This window comes from Podarcis melisellensis (assembly GCF_964234715.1).
Source record: "Podarcis melisellensis genome assembly, chromosome: 3".
NCBI lineage: Eukaryota > Metazoa > Chordata > Lepidosauria > Squamata > Lacertidae > Podarcis > Podarcis melisellensis.
The window spans coordinates 92072012-92091183 of record NC_138530.1 but is presented as its reverse complement, the minus strand read 5'-3'; the positions used below and the strand labels follow the sequence as shown (position 1 = coordinate 92091183).

Sequence of the window (19172 nt, the reverse complement as noted above, 5' to 3'; positions counted from 1 at the left end):
CACAAAGGATATGGACAGTGGTTGTGTTCTTCCTACACAGTTGGGAATTGTCGGTGCTATTGCACTCATGTCCCACATGTGGACTTCCCAAGGCCAGCTGGCTGAAGTTGTGAGGTAAAATTCAATTTCCTCACTGCCCACTGTGAGAACGGAATGCTGGATTGACCCAGCAGACTTTTACCTTCTTATGGTATTGTGTTGATTTGAAAGGATTTGAAATTATGACACTAAATTTTGCTTCAGCGAAAGGCTGGACTTTTAGTGATTTTTTTTTAAAGCAATGGGGAAAATGCATTGTAAAGTGTGGGGTAATTCTTTCTTCAGTGCAGTGTCATCTAACCTCCCCACTTACATTGACAAAGAAAAAGAAATGTGTGTGTTGCAGGGGGGGTGGGGAAGCAGGAAAAAACTAGGGAAGGAACATAAGTAACTAAGTTCTAGACTGGATCAGTCACCAATGGGGGTTTCCCTTGAAATGCAAACAGTAGCTTCATGGGTCTTGGAAGGGGAATACACTGGTACCTCGGGTTACATACACTTCAGGTTACATACGCTTCAGGTTACAGACTTCATTAACCCAGAAATAGTACCTCGGGTTAAGAACTTTGCTTCAGGATGAGAACAGAAATCGTTCTCCGGCGGCGGCGGCGCAGCAGCAGGAGGCCCCATTAGCTAAAGTGGTGCTTCAGGTTAAGAACGGACCTCCGGAACGAATTAAGTACTTAACCTGAGGTACCACTGTATGGCAAGGAGAGCACAAATTCCCCAGCCAGTCCTCTAGATGCTCAGACTTCCCTGGGGGTAAACCACACACACACATTAATTACAGTCATGCAATTAACGTCATGTTTCCTTTGGCCCCAAGGGCAATTTGTTAGTTATTGTAAACAGGGAAGGGCATAGCTCTATGGTAGAGAAAATTGGCATTTATTTATTTTTGCACCCTTTTGCACAGGAATGTGTCAGATAATTGGAATGTATGTCCACTGAAAAGATGTTAGACTATTGATTTGTGGGTAGTGTAAGCTGGTGGTGGTGTGAGCTTACATCCCACCTTTTTGCAAATTTACGGGTTTCTTCAGATGTATATTGGGGTCTGTTGTCAGATATTAATTCATCACAAATGCCATGCCTTGACAGTACTATCTTTGGGTGGGTTATTATAGCTCCGGATGAGGTGTTTTTCAATTCTGTTACTTCAAATTGACTTTAAGTTCGTTACGTTTTCCTTCCAGTTCAAATAAATCTGTAACCAGTTGCTGCCAGGCTCTGCTGGGTACCTCCCTAGTTATCATGTGTTCTTTTTTGTGTTTTTGATGTTTTGCACAAGTGTTACAGGTTCCGACCATCTCCTCTCTTTGTACATTAGGTCAGTAGAAGGTGTGCCTTGGCCTTCATTTTCACAATACCATCTCAAGGTCTTCTTCATGTTCCAGTATCTCTGGACACATTGTCTTTGAGGTCACAATCTTTTACCCTTTCAGAATCAGACCATTTTCTACTGTTAGCTCTATCTTACCATTCCAGAAATACAGTAGACCACCCCACACTTATGGTTTCTTTAAAGCAGACAATATCCTGCCTCTCTCTCCTTTGTGCCTAGTTTCTTCCAGTTTGTTTGTGATTGCAGTGAGGTCTTTCAATAGCATGTACACCTGCTCTTCTAAGTCTTTTTTTCTCTTTGGCATTTCTGTGGGTGGCATTTCTCTTAAAGGGGCCACATGCCAGATATTTAATTGATAATGCATATGTTACAAATAGTATATTTCTGGAACATTTGTGCTCCTCTGACATGGTAACCCTCAGGACTGCAAACTCATACATTTAAAGCACCCCGCTCCCAAGAATCCTGGGAACTGTGCTTTACCCCCATGGAGCTACAATTTCCCATACTCTTAGAAAACTACAGTTCCCAGGATTCTATGGGACCAGGGAATATGCTTTAAATGTAAGGCGTTTATTCAGTATTTCAAGAGTTGAACCTGACAAAAAGTCAGCAGGGCACTGCATCATATGTTTCCTTCTTTCCTAAAAATTGTCCAAGGGAAATTGGAGTTCTTGCAGAAGTGTTCTAAAGTTGTTTTTGTCGCTGTTTCTGATTGCATCCCACCCAGCCCCATAAAACAGTGCACTTGGCACATTCGAACAATAAACAAACATTCAATTGCACGGAAGACCTTTGGTTTGAAACAACAGACTGGAGACAAATAAAGTGGCTTGTTATATTTGATACTTGATAACATGCTGATAACATGCTGTAGCTTAACATTATGTGCCTGATCAAAATTTATTCTGACCTGACCCTAGACATTCATTTGGAACTAATTTCTGTTGGCTTCCCATAAATGTGCTAGCATGCAGCCTTAATATATTAATACAGCAGATCACAGTGCCAGCAACCATGGAAAAGCTTGTTAGTACAAGGTCCACAACTTCATGACTACATAGTTATGATTCAGTGTTTGTTTAAATTGCAAATAAAAGTAGTTTTGAATATACTGCTTTTCCCACTGGAACTTTTGGGGTTAGGGTTGTGATTTAGCACAGAATTCTGTGCTCTATGTATGAACCAATCAGCCAAATTTTGTTGAATTATCCAAGCTATATAATTTATTCATCATCACTTATTTGAATGTGGGGAGGGGCAAGCATACATTCAAGGGACCTTGAAGCTGCCTATCTATTGTTAAGTACATAGGCAGCAAACTGAGCAGGAAGACATGGATCCTGATCACAATCTTCCCCCATTAGAGTGCATTGTATTTCTATTTAAATTATGGCACTGTTTTGTCCACATATGTAGAAATCAGCAGATGCATTTTTATGCAAATCTACATCACATTGGGTCTTCATATTTTCTGGAGAAGCATAAAGAACCATCTTAACCAAAAGCTGCTTTGAGGATATTTTTCTTTCTTTCTTCCTCTCCCACCCTAGCTATTAAATCTTTTTATCTTGTGATATCAGAGGCAAGCCCTGGGACCTGAAGCAGGTCCTCTAATACTGATGCTGATTATTCTTCTCCTAACTGTGGGGCTAGGAAAGGTAGAAGCTTCAAAACCTGGACTGATCCCAAAACAGCATTAAGGCAGTTCGCCATCCCAGGAGTAAACCAAAAGCTAGAAAAATCCTGGCCGTCCTGAAGTTGCCAGAACCCACCTGTCAGCTCCATGTCCACCACCAGAAGTGATGCTGGACTCAGGTTCTAGGCAGCTTCCAGCAGTTGCTAGCACATGCTCCTATGTTCTCCCAAGGAGAGGGTTTGGAACTGGGTAGAAAGGGTGAAATGAATCTGGAATCTTTCTCAGCAGAGCTAATCCAGGCTGTAATCATATTATGGCCTGTGCTAATTAATTGGGCAATTTTTCATTGCTCAGAAGGGCTTTGTGGTACAGGTGACTTGGTGAAAGTGGTCATCCTAATGCTAGTGATGATTTGAAATTGCTTGTGTATTAGACAGCGTTATTGATGCTCTTTGGAAAGTTTCCAGTCCCAAATCAGTTGATGTGGCTTGTACAAGGAATGCATGGGGCAACCCAGCCAAATGGGTAAGGTATTATTATTATTATTATTATTATTATTATTATTATTATTATTATCCACTAGCCTCACTCCCAACTTCCTGTGGTCATTAGAACATCTGAGCAGAGCATGCAAATTGTATGGGTATAGGCTTTTCCTGCTATACTCTAGTTCACCAGATGCCAATCATATGTCTCAATATGAAAACAAGCTCTACTTTCTTGGCAAAGGCTGCATCATTTGTAAGATAATCTGTCTGTTTAATAATGCATTCTATTGAAAAGGAATGGGAGGATTTGCTTAGGCATGATTCATCACCGTCTGTTACAATAATTATAAGGGTTTTTTTTCTTGCTTCCCCGGTCAAAACGACCTTATTTTTATAGGTTTTTTTCAGTGCTTGTATGCTTTGCTTTAGGGTTTTGAAAATAAGTTTAGCAACAGAGACACACCTAATTCATTTGCAAGAGGCACTAATAGCCTGTCTTGTTTTCTTCCACATTTCTGTTTGCCATGGTGCCAGAACAGAAACTTTTGTACAACTAAGTTTGATAGGTGACGCAATTGCAAGTCCAAGTCACATTTTGATTGCTCAGTGAAATTTCCCATCATTTATGAGTGGGGTGCAAAGTGGGGGCTGTGATTCATGGTAATAATTATTAGCATTTATGTCACTCTTACATGGTAGCAGTCTTTGTGGTGAAGGCTATGAAAACTAGGGTACGGTTCCTGGATGAAACGAGCCATTATCAACCATTTCAATCCACTCTTACATGGGACGCGGGTGGTGCTGTGGGTTAAATCACAGAGCCTAGGGCTTGCCGATCAGAAAGTCGGCGGTTCAAATCCTTGCGATGGAGTGAGCTCCTGTTGCTCGGTCCCTGCTCCTGCAAACCTAGCAGTTTGAAAGCATGTCAAAGTGCAAGTAGATAAATAGGTACCACTCCAGCGGGAAGGTAAATGCCATTTCCATGCGCTGGCTCACGAGAAGCGGCTTAGTCATGCTGGTCACATGACCCGGAAGCTGTACGCCTTCTCCCTCGGCCAATAAAGCGAGATGAGCGCCGCAACCCCAGAGTCGTCCGTGACTGGACCTAATGGTCATGGGTTCCTTTACTTTTACCTGTGTCACTCTTAGAGCAGGAGGCAGGAACCTGTGGCCCTGCAGATGTTCCAACTCCCACCAACTCCAGTGAAATCCTGTACATGTTCTATTAAGAAACAAACACCTGGGACTTACTCCCAGGTAAATGTGTACAGTATGGCAACCTTAAGTAACCCATTATTTCTCATTCCCGTCCCACTCCCCAGTCCTCTATCTTCAATAGTGGGATGATATAGGTCTACCTCCTTGGCTCCCAACTGCAACATTTTCAAAAGTATGTGTTCCATGGTTTGGCTATTGAAAAACGGGGTTTGCAGTAGCTAATTGGGAACTACTGGCTTACTTTACAGGGTTGTTGTAAAATTTGCCTAGTTAATGTATGCATTTTTAATCCCTAACCATTGGACAAGCTTATGACTAGCAATGAATGGATGCCAATTGCATATACAATATTAGGCAAACCTGACAGTCTCAAAGTTGAAATTTGTTTTTTATCTTTTGATTTTTGTGTTGTGAACTGCCCTGAGATCTACGGATGGAGGGATGTAGGGTGGTATACAAATTTAAATAACAACAACAGCAGCAGCAACAACATCATATTTAATTTTCTACAAGTAGCCCAGTAAAAAATGTCTAAATAACACAACATTTCATTCCTGTTAAGGTTAAGGCTGCAAAGTACTGTAATTTGCATAAGAATATTTATGGAAAACCTACATAACTAGAAACAGCACAAAGAAACTTGCACATATATTTTTAGACAATAGACTACCCCAAGCCAAATTCCAACGTATGTCAGAGTAGTAAAATATCCCAAAGCAAATTCATGCATGTGATGTCAGAAGGACTCTAAAACTGTCTCTTTGGATTAGTTTTGTTTGAAAAACTCCATCAGACTTTTTTTTTACTTCAATATTTTCCACTGGTTGTGACAAAAAAGCACAAAATATTGGGATGTTTTGTGTCTAAGCAGTTTCGCTTATATGATAGAAAGAAAACGGTAAATAAAAAGTGACTGAAATTGGAGGACATTGTTTATTATTGCACAGGTGGCAATGTCCCAGAAGGACTATGTTAATAGGTCAACTTGTGTGTAAATTCTGCAATGAAAGGTGCACCTGGAGTTGAATTTTGTCCCAAATTACCAGCCACATCCGTTACAGGGGGTTACAGTATTTTTTTAAACAATTCATTACTACTACTACTACTGTTATGAAAACTGCCTATAATTACCAATCAAAATTCCAAATCAGTAACTAAGATTATTTTATTTATTTAAGCAACACATTGATATACAGCCTTCATAACTGCTTATCCCAGGTGGCTTACAAAAGCAACAAAGAATGCAAATAATAATTAAAACAATAAAATTGGTAGCAAAAATAAAATCCATTGGAACAGCAGAGCGTCAAAGTTTCTTCATAGTGTTTAAAATATACTTTTTCTTACAGTGCTTAATATCCACTTCATTAAAATCCCCGTAATTACGAACAGAAGGTGTAGCCGCCTCTAGGAACATTCTCGTGTGTGGGTTGGCCGCTTCACTCAGACTGTGAGCTCAGCTTAGTTCAGGAAGAGAGCAGTTACAGAAAGCATTTGTGGTATGAAAAGTTATGACATTTCTGTAGGAAGTAACGGTTTCCTTGGTAACCTCTAGGTTAGATTACTGCAAAATGTTATATGTGGGGCTGCCTCTGAAGACGCTTTGAAAACTTTAGCTGGTGCAGAATTCAGCAGCCTGTTTGTTCAATGGGACAAGATGTTTTGAGCATATAGCACCAAACCTGGCCCAGCTGCACTGGCTGCTAATTAATTTCCGGGCCCAATTCAAAGTCCTGGTTTTGATCTATAAAGCCATAAACGGCTCAAGAACCGCAATCCCTCAAGGAGCACCTCTCCCCATATGAACTGACCTGGAGCCTGCTATCATCATGTGAGGCCCTTCTTTGTGTTTGCCCCTCCACAAGAGGCCGGGAGGGTGGCAACACGAGAACGAGCCTTTTCTGTGGTGGCACCCTGTGTGTGGAATGCTCTCCCCAGGGAGGCTCGGCTGGCACCTTCATTGCATACCTTTGGGTGCCAGGTAAGAACACCCCTCTTCTCCCAGGCCTTTGGCAAATCAAACTGGCCTTTAAAACTGGGGTGTGTGTCTGTGTGTGTTTTACTATTTTGTTTGCTTTGCACGCTGTGCATTTTTGTGCTTTTTATACTGGAAACTGCCCTATGATCCTCGGATGAAGGGTGGTACATAAATTTAATAAAGCAAATTAGGTTTTTCTTTTATGTGAGTGTCAGGTCTGGTTCTTCCATGTGCACACCCCCAGGTAAGGCTGAGAAAACATAGAGGTCTGATTTGGTGTAAGATAGCTTTCTTCACACCAGATACTCGCTATATATCAGATCCACACGTCAGCTGGCTCGAGAGCCCTTTCCTTCCATGTTATAAGAAGAGAGCACTTTAAACAAACACTCGCATCAATGAAGTTTTAGTTTTTTGAAACCGTACAGTGCAAAGTCCAGCCCTCTGCCTTCCAAAAGGGAACAGCGGCTGTGTTGGGGAGGGGGGTGGGGGGGGGAGCTGTTGACGTTAATAGTACCTCAGACTGACAGACTGGTAAGTACTTGACTGGGAGCAACATGACCTAGCAAAACACTTCAGTGTTAATAAGACATTGGGGGGGTGGATGCTTCCATTTATCATCTAGCCCATCGGACCCACAAGATTCTGGAACAGCTTGCTGGGTTATGGTGTAGCCCTTATTTTGTTTCCGTCGTGGCCACAGAACATAACAGAGATAGCTTTGAATCCTTCCTCTGTTCTGCTGTCACAGAAGAATGTTCGTGTCATGATGACCTGACCAAGTGTTCAGTTGCACACACACTGCACTGTTTCCAGAGGGTTACTCAGTCAGGCTGACAGGCTCTCTCTTCTGAATCAAAGGGAGGCAAACTCCAGCAGAGCTGGAGTTGGCAGCTATCAGCCACCTTTGCAAGTGCTCTGGCAGTGCTCAGTTCACGATGATTCAAATCACGAGGCTGACTTAGGGACATAATTTTGGGAGCCTGAACACCTCAGCTGTGTAAGGTATAGTGTATGGGTTTTTTTGTGTTGTTTTGTTATGTTGGGAACATTTGCTTATTTCTTCCTCTTGTGTCACTGAGATTTTTCCCCCCAGGTCAGATTTATTGTGAAGAGCTACGTTATCTAGCCCTGGTGTGGGCTGACTCCCAATTTTCTGTGGCCTCTCTTTTTTCATTTACTCGGATCCCTGTGGTCCAACAGTGTGTTCTAAAATCACAAAGTAAGAGAGTGCCTAATTTGTATTTCTCAGTGGTTGAACATAACTGCTTTATTTTAAGTGGTCCTGAATGGGCACTCTTGACTTGAGAATTTAAGTGCTTGTCACTTAAACCAAGGACTATGTAGTTCTACATTATTTTCAGGAATCCCAGCTACCAGCAAGCTTTAGGTAGCCTACTGAGGAAATGTCCTATAGTCTACCTGCGGATACCTCTGCCCATCCTTAACTTAATTACATGGGCTATTGAAGTTCATAATGCCATCATCTTTTCCCCCCAGAATTACGATTATACTCACACTTCTGCCTTGTTATAATGGCACAAGAGACATTGTTTCAAATATGCTTTCCTATAATATCTCTTTAACCGTTGCTCGCAGAAGTATTCCTTGCTTTCTAGCTCTGCTTCATGTCATAGGAAAGATACGCAGGCTTTTCAAAGGACAGAATGCTTGAGGGGAATTTTCATTTCACAATACACATGTTCAGAAAGTAATGTCTTGATTGGATTTTATTTACTTTTTTTAAGCTCCCTTCTTTTGCACCAACAATTTTCTAGAGTTAGATTTGTATGAGACAAGATGAAAGTTGACATAGAGGAAATTGTTTCTAAGCTCCAACTTTGTCCTTGTACAATTTTGGTTTCAGGTTTCCAAGAGCAATTGGCTCTATAAAAGGAATGTTTTCCCAGTTTCAAAAACCTGGTTGTTTTTTTTTTGCTGCTTTAAAAACTTTATTTTTAGGGAAGGTGTGACCATCTACTTCTTGGTCCTGATGCTTTGAGAAGATGGCCCTGGTGGTCCCTCCCAATTCTACAATTCTGTGATTCTATAATTCTATGATTCTATGTCTAAACTGCAGAAGCAAACTACTTTAGTTGCTGTTTCCCTTCCCTTCCAATGGGAGTCTTGTCAGGGGGTTGGGTACCTCTTAGCCTAGAGATCTCTACACTCTCTCAGTGAAACAGTTCCCAGGATTATTGGAGGTGTGTGTAGGGGTGGAGTTTGAAATGGCTAAATCAGTTTCAAATAGGAATCCTTACAGTATCAATGTACCTTGTGGATGCGGAAGGCGCTTGTCGGAGGAACTAATACCTCAAGGTCACCTTTGCTTTGCTTAGAAGTAGGATTACTTGGATTTCAGTACACCGGCTGCCACTAAAAGCATACGCAGTCATAAGGTAAGTGCTAGAAATTATGGGAGTGATGTGTTTGAATTGAGCTAGTATCAGCATGGTCCTCATCTTGAATTTGTATGCAAGTTATTAATAGAAAACTAAGAACAGAAGGAAGGCAGAAAGGCAGACAATTCAGTGCTCCTTAAGGAAGATGTATTTGTTTTTAACAGGTGTAGATTATGCTCTGTTCCCCCCCCCCATAAAGACCTGCCTGCCACAATGCTAATTTTCAGAGTCTCCCTCTCCTCCTGCCTCCAGACCTTTATTAAAAGTCTAGTCTACACTGCTAGAGGAAAGGTCTAAAGTTATTATTATGTGCCTATTAGCTTATAAACTAAAACACATGTTTAATATTTCAGCCCCCCCCAAACTCATGCATTCCCAGTTGCTACCTTGTAGTTGACTGAGAATGCAACCCTGTATAGCTTTCTACTCAGAAGTAAGCCCCGCTGAGTTCAATGGGACTTCCCAGCTCCCTTTCCCACTGCCTCTTGAGCCTGTGTTTTATCTCAGTGTGGATCACATCTCTGTGGGGCTCCGTGCTCTGAGGCAGGTCATCGTTATTCCCTCGTCCTTTTTTAAAGGCGTCTAGACCGAGGGCGACTTTCCAGAAGCCACTGTTAAAGTCTAGATGAAATTTGACCTTATGTTTTAAGCCTGCATAGGCAAACGCTCTGCACTGAAGTTGCTATACCAACTGCCCAGTGAAGAAGCGTAACACCCAGGAACCTGGGATGCTGTTTCCAGAGGCAGAGGAACTGTGCCTTTGTGTGGGTTGGAAAAATAACAGGCTCCTTGGATTGGTAACACTGGAGTTACAGATCCTCAGCATCACAATATCAAGGTGTAGCGGGATCCAAAGTACATTTAATTAGTAGTAAGTCGTACCGTATTGAGTCCAGGCTTACTAGTCCATTTTAGCGTTATATAGTCTTAAGGTCATGAAGAGGCACCGTGACATTGAAAGTTTAAAATAAAGAGCTAGTGGTCACCATTCGCCCAAAGCTAAGCACACTTAAATCCAGTTGGGTTCAATGCACGGTTAAAACCCGTGGGATGTGAAAATGTCACCCTGTCCACGGAGTGTGACCCATGTTTTCCAGTGCCAATGGGGCATTTTTGCAAGTGGTATAATAAAACCCACACCTTGCAGTCAAGCTTGATAGTGTGCAACTGGAGGTTATAAATAGGGGGGGGGGGGGAGAGAGATATTAACCTGAGCACACATTCTCCAGCTAATGCTCATTTTACATTCACCTCGCAGATGCGGGGAATGCCAAAACCAATTTAGGAAAACTGCCTCGGATCCAAGCTCTGGGAAATTGGAGTCCCAAAGCTAGTATACACAGGAGATTACTGAGGAAGTGAGTCCTCCTCTTCTCCTCGGGACTATAACTGCAGTGATTCCCTCCTTATTTTTATTTGCTAACACCGCCTCCTTCGCTTTCCCCTCCTGCCTAACAAACTCCACTTATTTAAAGTTTGCCATTCTTTCAAACGCAACTTGATTGTGGTCTGTTAACTCAGAGGCACTAAGTTCTTCCAAAATATGCAGACGAAGCAAGGGGGTGGGGTGGGGGGCAGAAACAAGCTCCAGGATGGCAGCCAAAAACTCTGGGATCTGAGCTAGGCATTAAAAGACACTGCCTGGAGAACTGCGAGCTAGAGACACTTAACAGAGTTATTTTATTTCCAAAGTAACACCTGCAGCGTTTATGAGATCCTGTTAAGAAGCAGAAGAAATCTGCATTAGAATACAGTGTTTCCTGTAGGAGAGGAAGAAAAAGACACTTACAGGATGCAGCTCGGTTGCCTAATGTATTTATTGCCATATCATATATTAGGCGTTAGCCTGCAGTGTTGTTTCTGTTCCAGACTTGCAGCCAATTGATTAGGGAGCTGTTCTCCATGACTCAAGGGACAAAATAAAGAGTAAACACAATGGCTGGGTGTCTGGGAACTGACAGTCCTCACTTCAAGGCAAAAGATGGCTCACTCTGCATTAGTAACGCTTCCACTTTGAAAATTCACAGTGTCTGATGCTGGGTGCTTTTGAAGCATTGCTTCTATTTTGGTGTGTGTTTGTGTGCATAAGAGGGGGTATTTTCTGTTATTTAGGCTTCCTGGTATAATTTGACAAAACATACTTTGTATTTCAAGGGACATTTATCAGAAACGCAAGGAGACGTGTCCCCTAATTAAGGACATTACATATGACCAGAATGTTCCTTCAGTCTGAGATTCTAATCTGTGAACTCTGGTTTTTAGCATTACGTATGTTACAACTGCACTGTAAGGCTGCAAATATGCCATACACTGAAAGGATGTGATTTCCACCAAAGAATCCAGGGAACTGTAGTTAATCCACCACAGACCAACAATTCACAGCGCCCTTAATAAACTACAGTTCCCAGGGTTATTCGGGGAAAGTCATTGCTTGAGGAGGCGGCCCAAAACGGCAATCCAATTTGCCTTTAAAAATGTGGATGAGGGGGTGACCAAACTTGGTGATGAATGAACTTGAATTTGGCTTCCATGCCTGCTAGGAACAGCATAGTGACTTCCGTTCAAAATCTGATTTGAACTTCAGTTCAAAACCCCTTTCTTTGCCTTGCAAAATCTCGTTCTTCACTTACTCTCATGCCTGCAAAATAATATTGTGTGATCTCTGGTGTATTATCCTAAACTGCTTTTTTGAAGGGTAGATTTATTCTTTGAGTTGCTGATGAGCTCCAGTGTGGTTTTCGTTTCCTATCCCCTTCACTAAGTCATAGAATTGTAGAACTGGAAGGGAACCCAAGGGTCATCTAGCCCAACCCCCTGCAATGCAGGAATCAAATTAAATTGCTCTTCAAGCTCTCTCTTACTTCCCTTTGTAGAATTCTTTTTTTAAAAAAAATGCAGCAAATAGCATCATGATAGGGTTGTGTCATCAGACGTTAGCTTGCAGAGCTGACCACCCTCCCTTCTCCACTTCCTGTTAACATGGAGCCTCTTGAACAGAGCCTGCCAGTATTTTTTCTGATCATTGTTTGGAATTTCACAGACATTTGAAACCTGTGCCACCCCCTTGTGTTTCTGAGCGACTGAAAGGCATCAGTCTGCGCAGCAGCAGATCTAGAAGAGTTCAATAGCACAAGAAAACGAGGCCCAGCACGTCAAGCTTCCTGTTGCCCATTTTATTACTCACTTAGCACATTCAGGGTCACCAGCTTGTAGCTGTCACCCAATACTGGTGACAAGAGATTTGCAAGGGCTTTCGAGACCTTAGCTTCCACAGTATAAATGCAAGCAACCATCTCGTATGGTTAGAAATAGGGATTTTTTTTGTTTTTTATTTGCTCCGCTGTGCCAGTGCCCTGCTCATTTTTCCAAACAGCAAAATAATATGTCAGATAATCAGATGCTTGGGTGTACTATATTTTGTTTTTATTGTTAGGAACCCCCTAAGCCTGAAGAAAGTGCAACAGGAAATTAAAGCCAGCAGGCATTAATCTGTCTCAGGGTGCTCTGCACAAACATATGTGCATGTCAGCCAATTGCTCATTGCTCAATCATTCATCACCTGTGAACTCTGTGTATGAATGGGTGGGCCAGTTTCATTGGCAAGCCTTATGTTTTGAGCTGATGTGAGGCAGCATGACAAGTCTTGCCTGTGGGGTTCAATATTGGAATGGCTCCTTCAGAGATGTGATTCATCTCTTGATATATGGCTGTCATCAGACGATGCCTTGAGGGAGGTGGGATATATATTCCACAAAGAAACTGGACACAATTAAATGATGCCTCTGCACATGGGAACCCCAATGAAGTCTGACTTTAATCCATTTTGGATCTCCAGCTGTTTCCGAACTGCAGTTTCCATCCTCCCTGACCACCGGTCCTGCTAGCTAGGGATGATGTTGTCCAAAAGCAGCTGGAGACCCAAGTCTAGGAAACACTGCTTTAAGCAATGGGAGGTTAAATCTGGCATCTTGATTCATCCAGAAGTAAATCCCCACTGAATTCAGTGGAACTGACTCCGACATCAGCTTGCATTTTTTTCTGAGTACTCTCACCCTCTGAGGTAAGGCAGGAGGTGATCAGAGAGAGGGCATTATTTGCGGTAGCCTCCTTTCTTTGGCATTGCTTTCCTAGGGAAGTTCACCTGGTCCAGTGCATGCGTTGATATCTTTTTGGCCCCAGACAAAAGTCCTTTTACAAATCTGTTTCAGTTTAAATGTTTTGATTGCTGCTGTTATGCCCTTTTGAGCCTGTCAGAGTAATTACATTTACATCTTCCATTAGTATTTTTTTTTAATGATGTTGTGCTTCTTATTTTTATGTAAGCTATAAGTTATGTAACTTCCTGTCATTTACCTGCAGGATCTGCTCAATGAGTGCTGCCAACTGCCCATCATCTTTGCCCTGTCAAGAACAATGTCAAAATCATGGAGAGATGCCTCTTTGGCATTCTGAGTGGTTTCCTTAGTTTGTGAGGACAAAACTTTATTTTCCTCTCTTCTCTTTCTCTTTCTTGTTTCATGTGGAATAGTAAATAAATAAAACAAGCCCTCCTCAAACTGCAAAGAAGATGGGGAATTCTTATGCTGGGCAGCTCAAGACCTCACGCTTTGAAGAAGTGCTGCATAATTCCATCGAGGCTTCTCTCCGGTCCAATAATTTAGTTCCTAGGCCGGTTTTTTCACAGCTATATTTAGAAGCCGAACAGCACCTTTCCTCTCTAGAAGGTAAGAAACGTTGATTTGACATTTCTATTCAAGTAGAAATTGAGCCTGTTTTGTTTCTAATGATCGAGAGATCATCCTGAATATTCAGTCCACAACCAACACAAAGTTGGCAGAGCCGCCACTGGGTGCTGCCTGGTTGGTGTTGACCTGCAACAGAGCCTCGTTGGGGGTGGTTTCCCATTTATGGTATGTCCTCCTTGGTTAGGGGCATCTTTCTCCCTCGTTATTAACACTGGAATTTTAAATAAAAAACATTCCTGTTCACCTAGGCATTTGATGGCTGGAAAATAACTGTTTCTGGCAACCTTGAAATGATATTTGATGGTTTGTAATTTTTTTAATTATTATTTGTTGCGGTGGTTGCTGTTTTATTGTTTGCTGTCCTTGGCTGCTTTGGGAGGAAGGGTGGAACAGAAAGTTGGTTAAATGACGAATAAATAAGCGTTCAAACATGATATTCCGATCCCCCAAGCAAAGTCACTGGAATCACTTCACCACCCACCAAGCCAACTTGTTTTACTGCTAAACTTCAGGAACCTCTGTGGATCTGACAGTATGCAGGCATCATTATTCTTCTGGTGCAACTATTTCCTCCTGTTAATTGCTGGTCTCTCTTTATTGGCTTGAAGGGCATTTCCTTTGTATCTTCTTTTCATGAGCACACTTCCTTTCAAAGCAGTCTAATTACGGCGTGGAAAGAATAATTATCAATGCAATATGGCGGGGTCTTTAGGCAATTGCATTGAAACATAATTGAAATATTATTCAAATAGTTTTGAACGATATAGCTACTCACCACCTATGGAAAAACTCTATTTAGGAACAAATCTGTGGCCATTGCACACATATTTCCCTCTCTCCTTCCTTTCTTCCAAGCTGAACAAGGACTTTTTCATTTGCATGGGGAAAAAAATCACCATTGTTTAAGTGTCCATCTGCTCCCACTGCTTGCTCCCCACATGGAAAACCTTAGATTTCATGAATCTTAGATTTCAACAAAGCCTGATGTCACAAAAGTGGGTTATGACATCAACTGGGAGAAGATGCTGCCAGAACATGGCCTTTGTTTTAAAATAAAAGAACTCTTTTCACACTTGTTAATTGATTTAACAAATCACTGGGTCCTAATCCTGATGTTCTTTGTGTGTGTGTGTGTGTGTGTGTGTGTATATATATATATATATATATATATATATGCTTTCGTAGATTTTCACGGGTACAGGAATGCAGGTTTTGGTGTCCTCGGGTGTCTTCCCGTGTAAAAGTTGGGGTGTCTAGGCGACGTTTCGACGAGGTCTCACTCGTCATCTTCATCATATATATATATATATATATATATATATATATATATATATATATATATATATATATAGAACTAAGTGCGTTTATCCAGATGATGATGATGATGATGATTACTATTTTATTATTTTAAAAAGCATGCATGCCGACAGGGCAGAAAAAAATATTTAATTATTTCATTTAAAATGTGTATAAATTGCCCATTAGCTTTAAGACTGCCTAATTGCTATTGTGTGGCTGGAGAATGATAGCCTATTGAGGTGCAATATGGGAATAGCCTTGCTTCCAAGGGGTAGGCTGTTTGCCATATCTTTTACAAAAATAACAAGGGGGTTGCAAAATGTGCCCTTCCATGAGAGGGGGGAAGGAAGTGTTCATACTTCACAAATAGTTTTTAAAATTATAAAATAAAATGTCCACAAAATGCCAGGGCACCGCTATGCGGAATAGCGTAGTGGACTTCCTAGTCCCACCTTATCATCTTCTCATTATTAAAGGGCCAGAAGACAGTTAATGCTTGTAGCTAGGAGTGCTCAAAGTTGAGCAAAAATAATAATGAGAACAACCCAGCCATAAAAATAATTTAGAAAACCATTGATTTCATTGGAAAGGATTTAAGCACATGTTTAATTCTTATTGAAATCAGTTGGACTTAAAATACTGCCAATTCTTGAAATGAAAACTTCTGGTAGATGGGCAGAGTCTAGGGGCAATCACAGAAGAGTTTCAGGAACGGAGTTTGGGCGTATCCAACATTTTTAAAAAGCAGATAGCTGGGTGAGATAGCTCAGTTGGTTAGAGCATGGTGCCGATAACACCAAGGTTGCAGGTTCAGTCCCCATATGGAACAGCTCCATAGCCCAGGGGGTTGGACTAGATGATCCTCAAGGTCCCTTCCAACTCTACTATTGGATTCTAGTGCTTTTGAGAGGTCCACACTGTAGCCAGGTGATTTTTGGTGTGCCTGTATACGCAGCCTAACACAAAAATCAATATCTGGGCCGATTTTATTCTCATTAGCTAACCATTTATTTCACTGGCCGAGAGGGGATGTGTTCTTGCCCTCTTGAAAACAGACACAATAAATTAAAAATTGCGTAGTTAACGGAGAGGCAGTATTTGTTTATATTCTCCCAACAATTTCCTCTGTAGTCTGCCTCTTTTATTTATATGATTGCAGGCTGAAAGTACAATAATAAAATAGACTAGTGCTTGTCATCGTTGTTTGCCATGAAGTCTGCTTCTGAGCCTTTTCAGGCAAAACCGTTGGAACAAAAGGGCACTCCTAGACTTCAGACCGCAGGCAATGTCTTTCTTTTGCATTACGCTGCTCAGCAAAACAACTGATGTTCAGAGTGGTTGTGATCTTTGCTTGGATGCTTTTGCTGGACAGCTGTCTTATTTTTATAGATTTTCCTGCCATTTTCCTTTCGGCATGTAGTCAAAATTTATGTGACTGCTTCGTACCAAATTAACTAAATTCTCTGTGGCTTATATCGAACCTGTGCTTTATTCATGCTTAATGTATGCCTTATGTTTAATTCAAACACTTAACACATCAATAGCTGTAACCTAACTGAATATATTAAGCAAGGTTTTATTTGTCATCTGAATCTGGCCCTGTTTGCTCAGTGCCTCAAAGCATGTAGAGCTTAATGCAGCTCTGGACAAAAATAATCATGCTTTTATAATGACTGCCCTTTAAAGGGTTGTGTATGTATATTGAAGTTTTGAAGAGCTGATCTACAAATATTGGTTTATGCTGGTACTATGAATACACCAAAGGCATCTCAAAATCATAGTTTGCATACATCTTCTATTGGACTCTGTGTTCTTAGTCATGCTCCACTGGATCAGGTAAATCGTACATGACAAGATATGGTGGACTAGTTCACAAGAACCTTAGGTGGGAAGCTGGTGGATTCACTCCACAACTGCAGCTTGACTTGATTCCTTGCGTCTGTGAGATAGTCACCATGGTTCAAAAATTGCAGGCCACTTTCATATCACATGAACATGCTGTGTCTCTTGATGGAGGCAGTTCACATGTCATTTATTGTGAGTTGAGTAACTTATTATTCTGGAAAGTGCTATGGGTGCTTTTCTTCTCTTACACCAAACTCACACCTGTCCCCTTTATTTACCTACCTTTCTGTAAAGTCGGAAGCTGCCCTAAGATTTGTTTCAAGCTACTGTTTAGCTCATTAACTCAGCGCAGTCCTCACTGCCCTATTTGAAGCTTGGTACCTGCGGCTGAAATTGCGAAACAGCTCTCCCTGATAAAGGGGGAGAAACGTTATTTCCTCTCATCTGAATGCACCATTTACCTGACCTCTGGTGACTGTGCTCACGATACCTTTTAGCAGGCAACAGAGTGGATAATGAGGAAGATGAGGAGGAAGAAGAGGAAGAAGAGGAAAGTTCACAATCAAGCAGCCCCCCTATCACTTATCAGATGAAGCCGCCTCCTGAAGGTGGTTGCACTACTGACGGTAAGAAATTCATACAGCTGGGTGGCACGTTTAGAGGTGCACGCAGAAGAAGCGGCTTCTTCACACCGATGACTGAGAGCACATGCGCCGAGTTGCACCCAGCATTGCGTGTGCACATGACGACTGTTGCATCAGGAGAGGCCGGCCAGGTTGCGCCAGGCTGCGCTGGTCGACCCGGGCCGACATCCCGCCAGGCCACACTGCATCCGGGTGACATTCCCTCAGGCCTTCTCTGCTCCCTCAAGATTGGGGATGCTGAGCCCTCTTCCAGTGGACATGGCGGAGGGCTGTAGAGGCTTCAGCCCCACAGAGTTGGCACGCCTGACTAAGAGTTGATCCTTTCACACAGAATGAAACCCGAGAGTTCAATCCAGCAAGCCTTAGGCATGGCTACATTCAGTCGTCGACTTAAACTAATCAGGACTGCGTCATTTCTGCTGCTTTCACTGGGATCCATGCTTAATTCTGAGGCCTAGTTGATGTTTAGGCTGTGCTATTTGGGACTGCAAGTGGAAGCCCCCATGATTGAATGTCTTGCTGTGCATTTATTTCTCCACATAGCAAAGTCAGAGAGAGTGGTTCTAGTCTAATCTTCTCCCCGAGATTATCACATTTGTCTTCTATTTACACCCTGATTTTCACTTAACAGAGTAGCACTTAGAGTTTTATTTATGAAGGAGCATTCCGTTATGTGAGCCCCCACCTGAAGTCTGAAATGGTACTGCTCAGAATTCCTCAGTGAAAAATAGGATGTCACAATGAACTTTGCGGATTGAATTTTGCATGAAAAATTACCTTTAGGATAATAAGATTTTGGGGGAAATGATAATAATTGTGGATTGCTTTTAATCTGTTTGGGTCAGTTTGTTTTAAAATGTTTGGTATTATTACAACTTCTAAAGAAAGTATTAATCCGAACAGAGATTTTTACAGTTTGAGAATGGAGATACTATTGTATAATTGTTAGCAAAACATGACTCAGAATGGCACATTCCAGAACATCTATGGATGATGTACAGAGAAATTTAGGGTATTTTGAATGGTAAGCTCAGATACTCGTTTTTAATGAGCATTTGCATACCAGAGTTGTTTTCTATAAAGTGAAAGAGTAGTCTTTATTTCCAATTAATTCAGTGTCCACCTTTTTGACTTGAAAATTACTTAGCTCCTTCTGGATGGGATGCCACATGTACACTGCAAAAAGTAGAAGCCCTGAGTTGCATATAAAATTGCACATGTTAATTTATACGCACAGATGCAAATTTAGAAATAATTACTTTAAACAATTTAAATAGAAATACAATACATCTCACCACAGTGAAGAAGACTGAGCAGGTAACCTATGAGCCTGATTGGTTTGCTGCCCAGGGGCTCCCTTTTGATGGGCAATTCCTGGTTCTCTCTTCTTATGGTTCTTCATCTTTAAATTGGAATTAGACCTCACAGCTCTTCAGCTAAAAGGACTGTAAAATAGGATACATTGCCACCTTAGACTGAGTCCTGAGACTGGCTAGCCTACTGAAGTCCCATGTTTATGTTGTCACTTGC

At 41.6% G+C, this 19172-nt stretch overlaps 1 protein-coding gene across 5 annotated transcripts in view; it reads left to right on the top strand.

The window, feature by feature from the left end:
• The window catches only part of GREB1 (growth regulating estrogen receptor binding 1), an 89314-nt gene that overhangs the window by 19227 nt on the left and 50915 nt on the right, over positions 1-19172 (top strand). For 3 of the 5 annotated variants that reach the window (XM_081905920.1, XM_081905918.1, XM_081905917.1), the window contains 2 exons: positions 13638-13833; positions 17496-17624. In XM_081905920.1, coding sequence (XP_081762046.1) covers positions 13677-13833; positions 17496-17624 — 286 coding nt within the window. In that variant the 5' untranslated portion in view covers positions 13638-13676. Of the gene's footprint in view, positions 1-7527; positions 7713-8979; positions 9107-13637; positions 13834-17495; positions 17625-19172 lie in introns of those variants that run through there. The other 2 variants (XM_081905919.1, XM_081905921.1) reach the window with 2 other exon arrangements.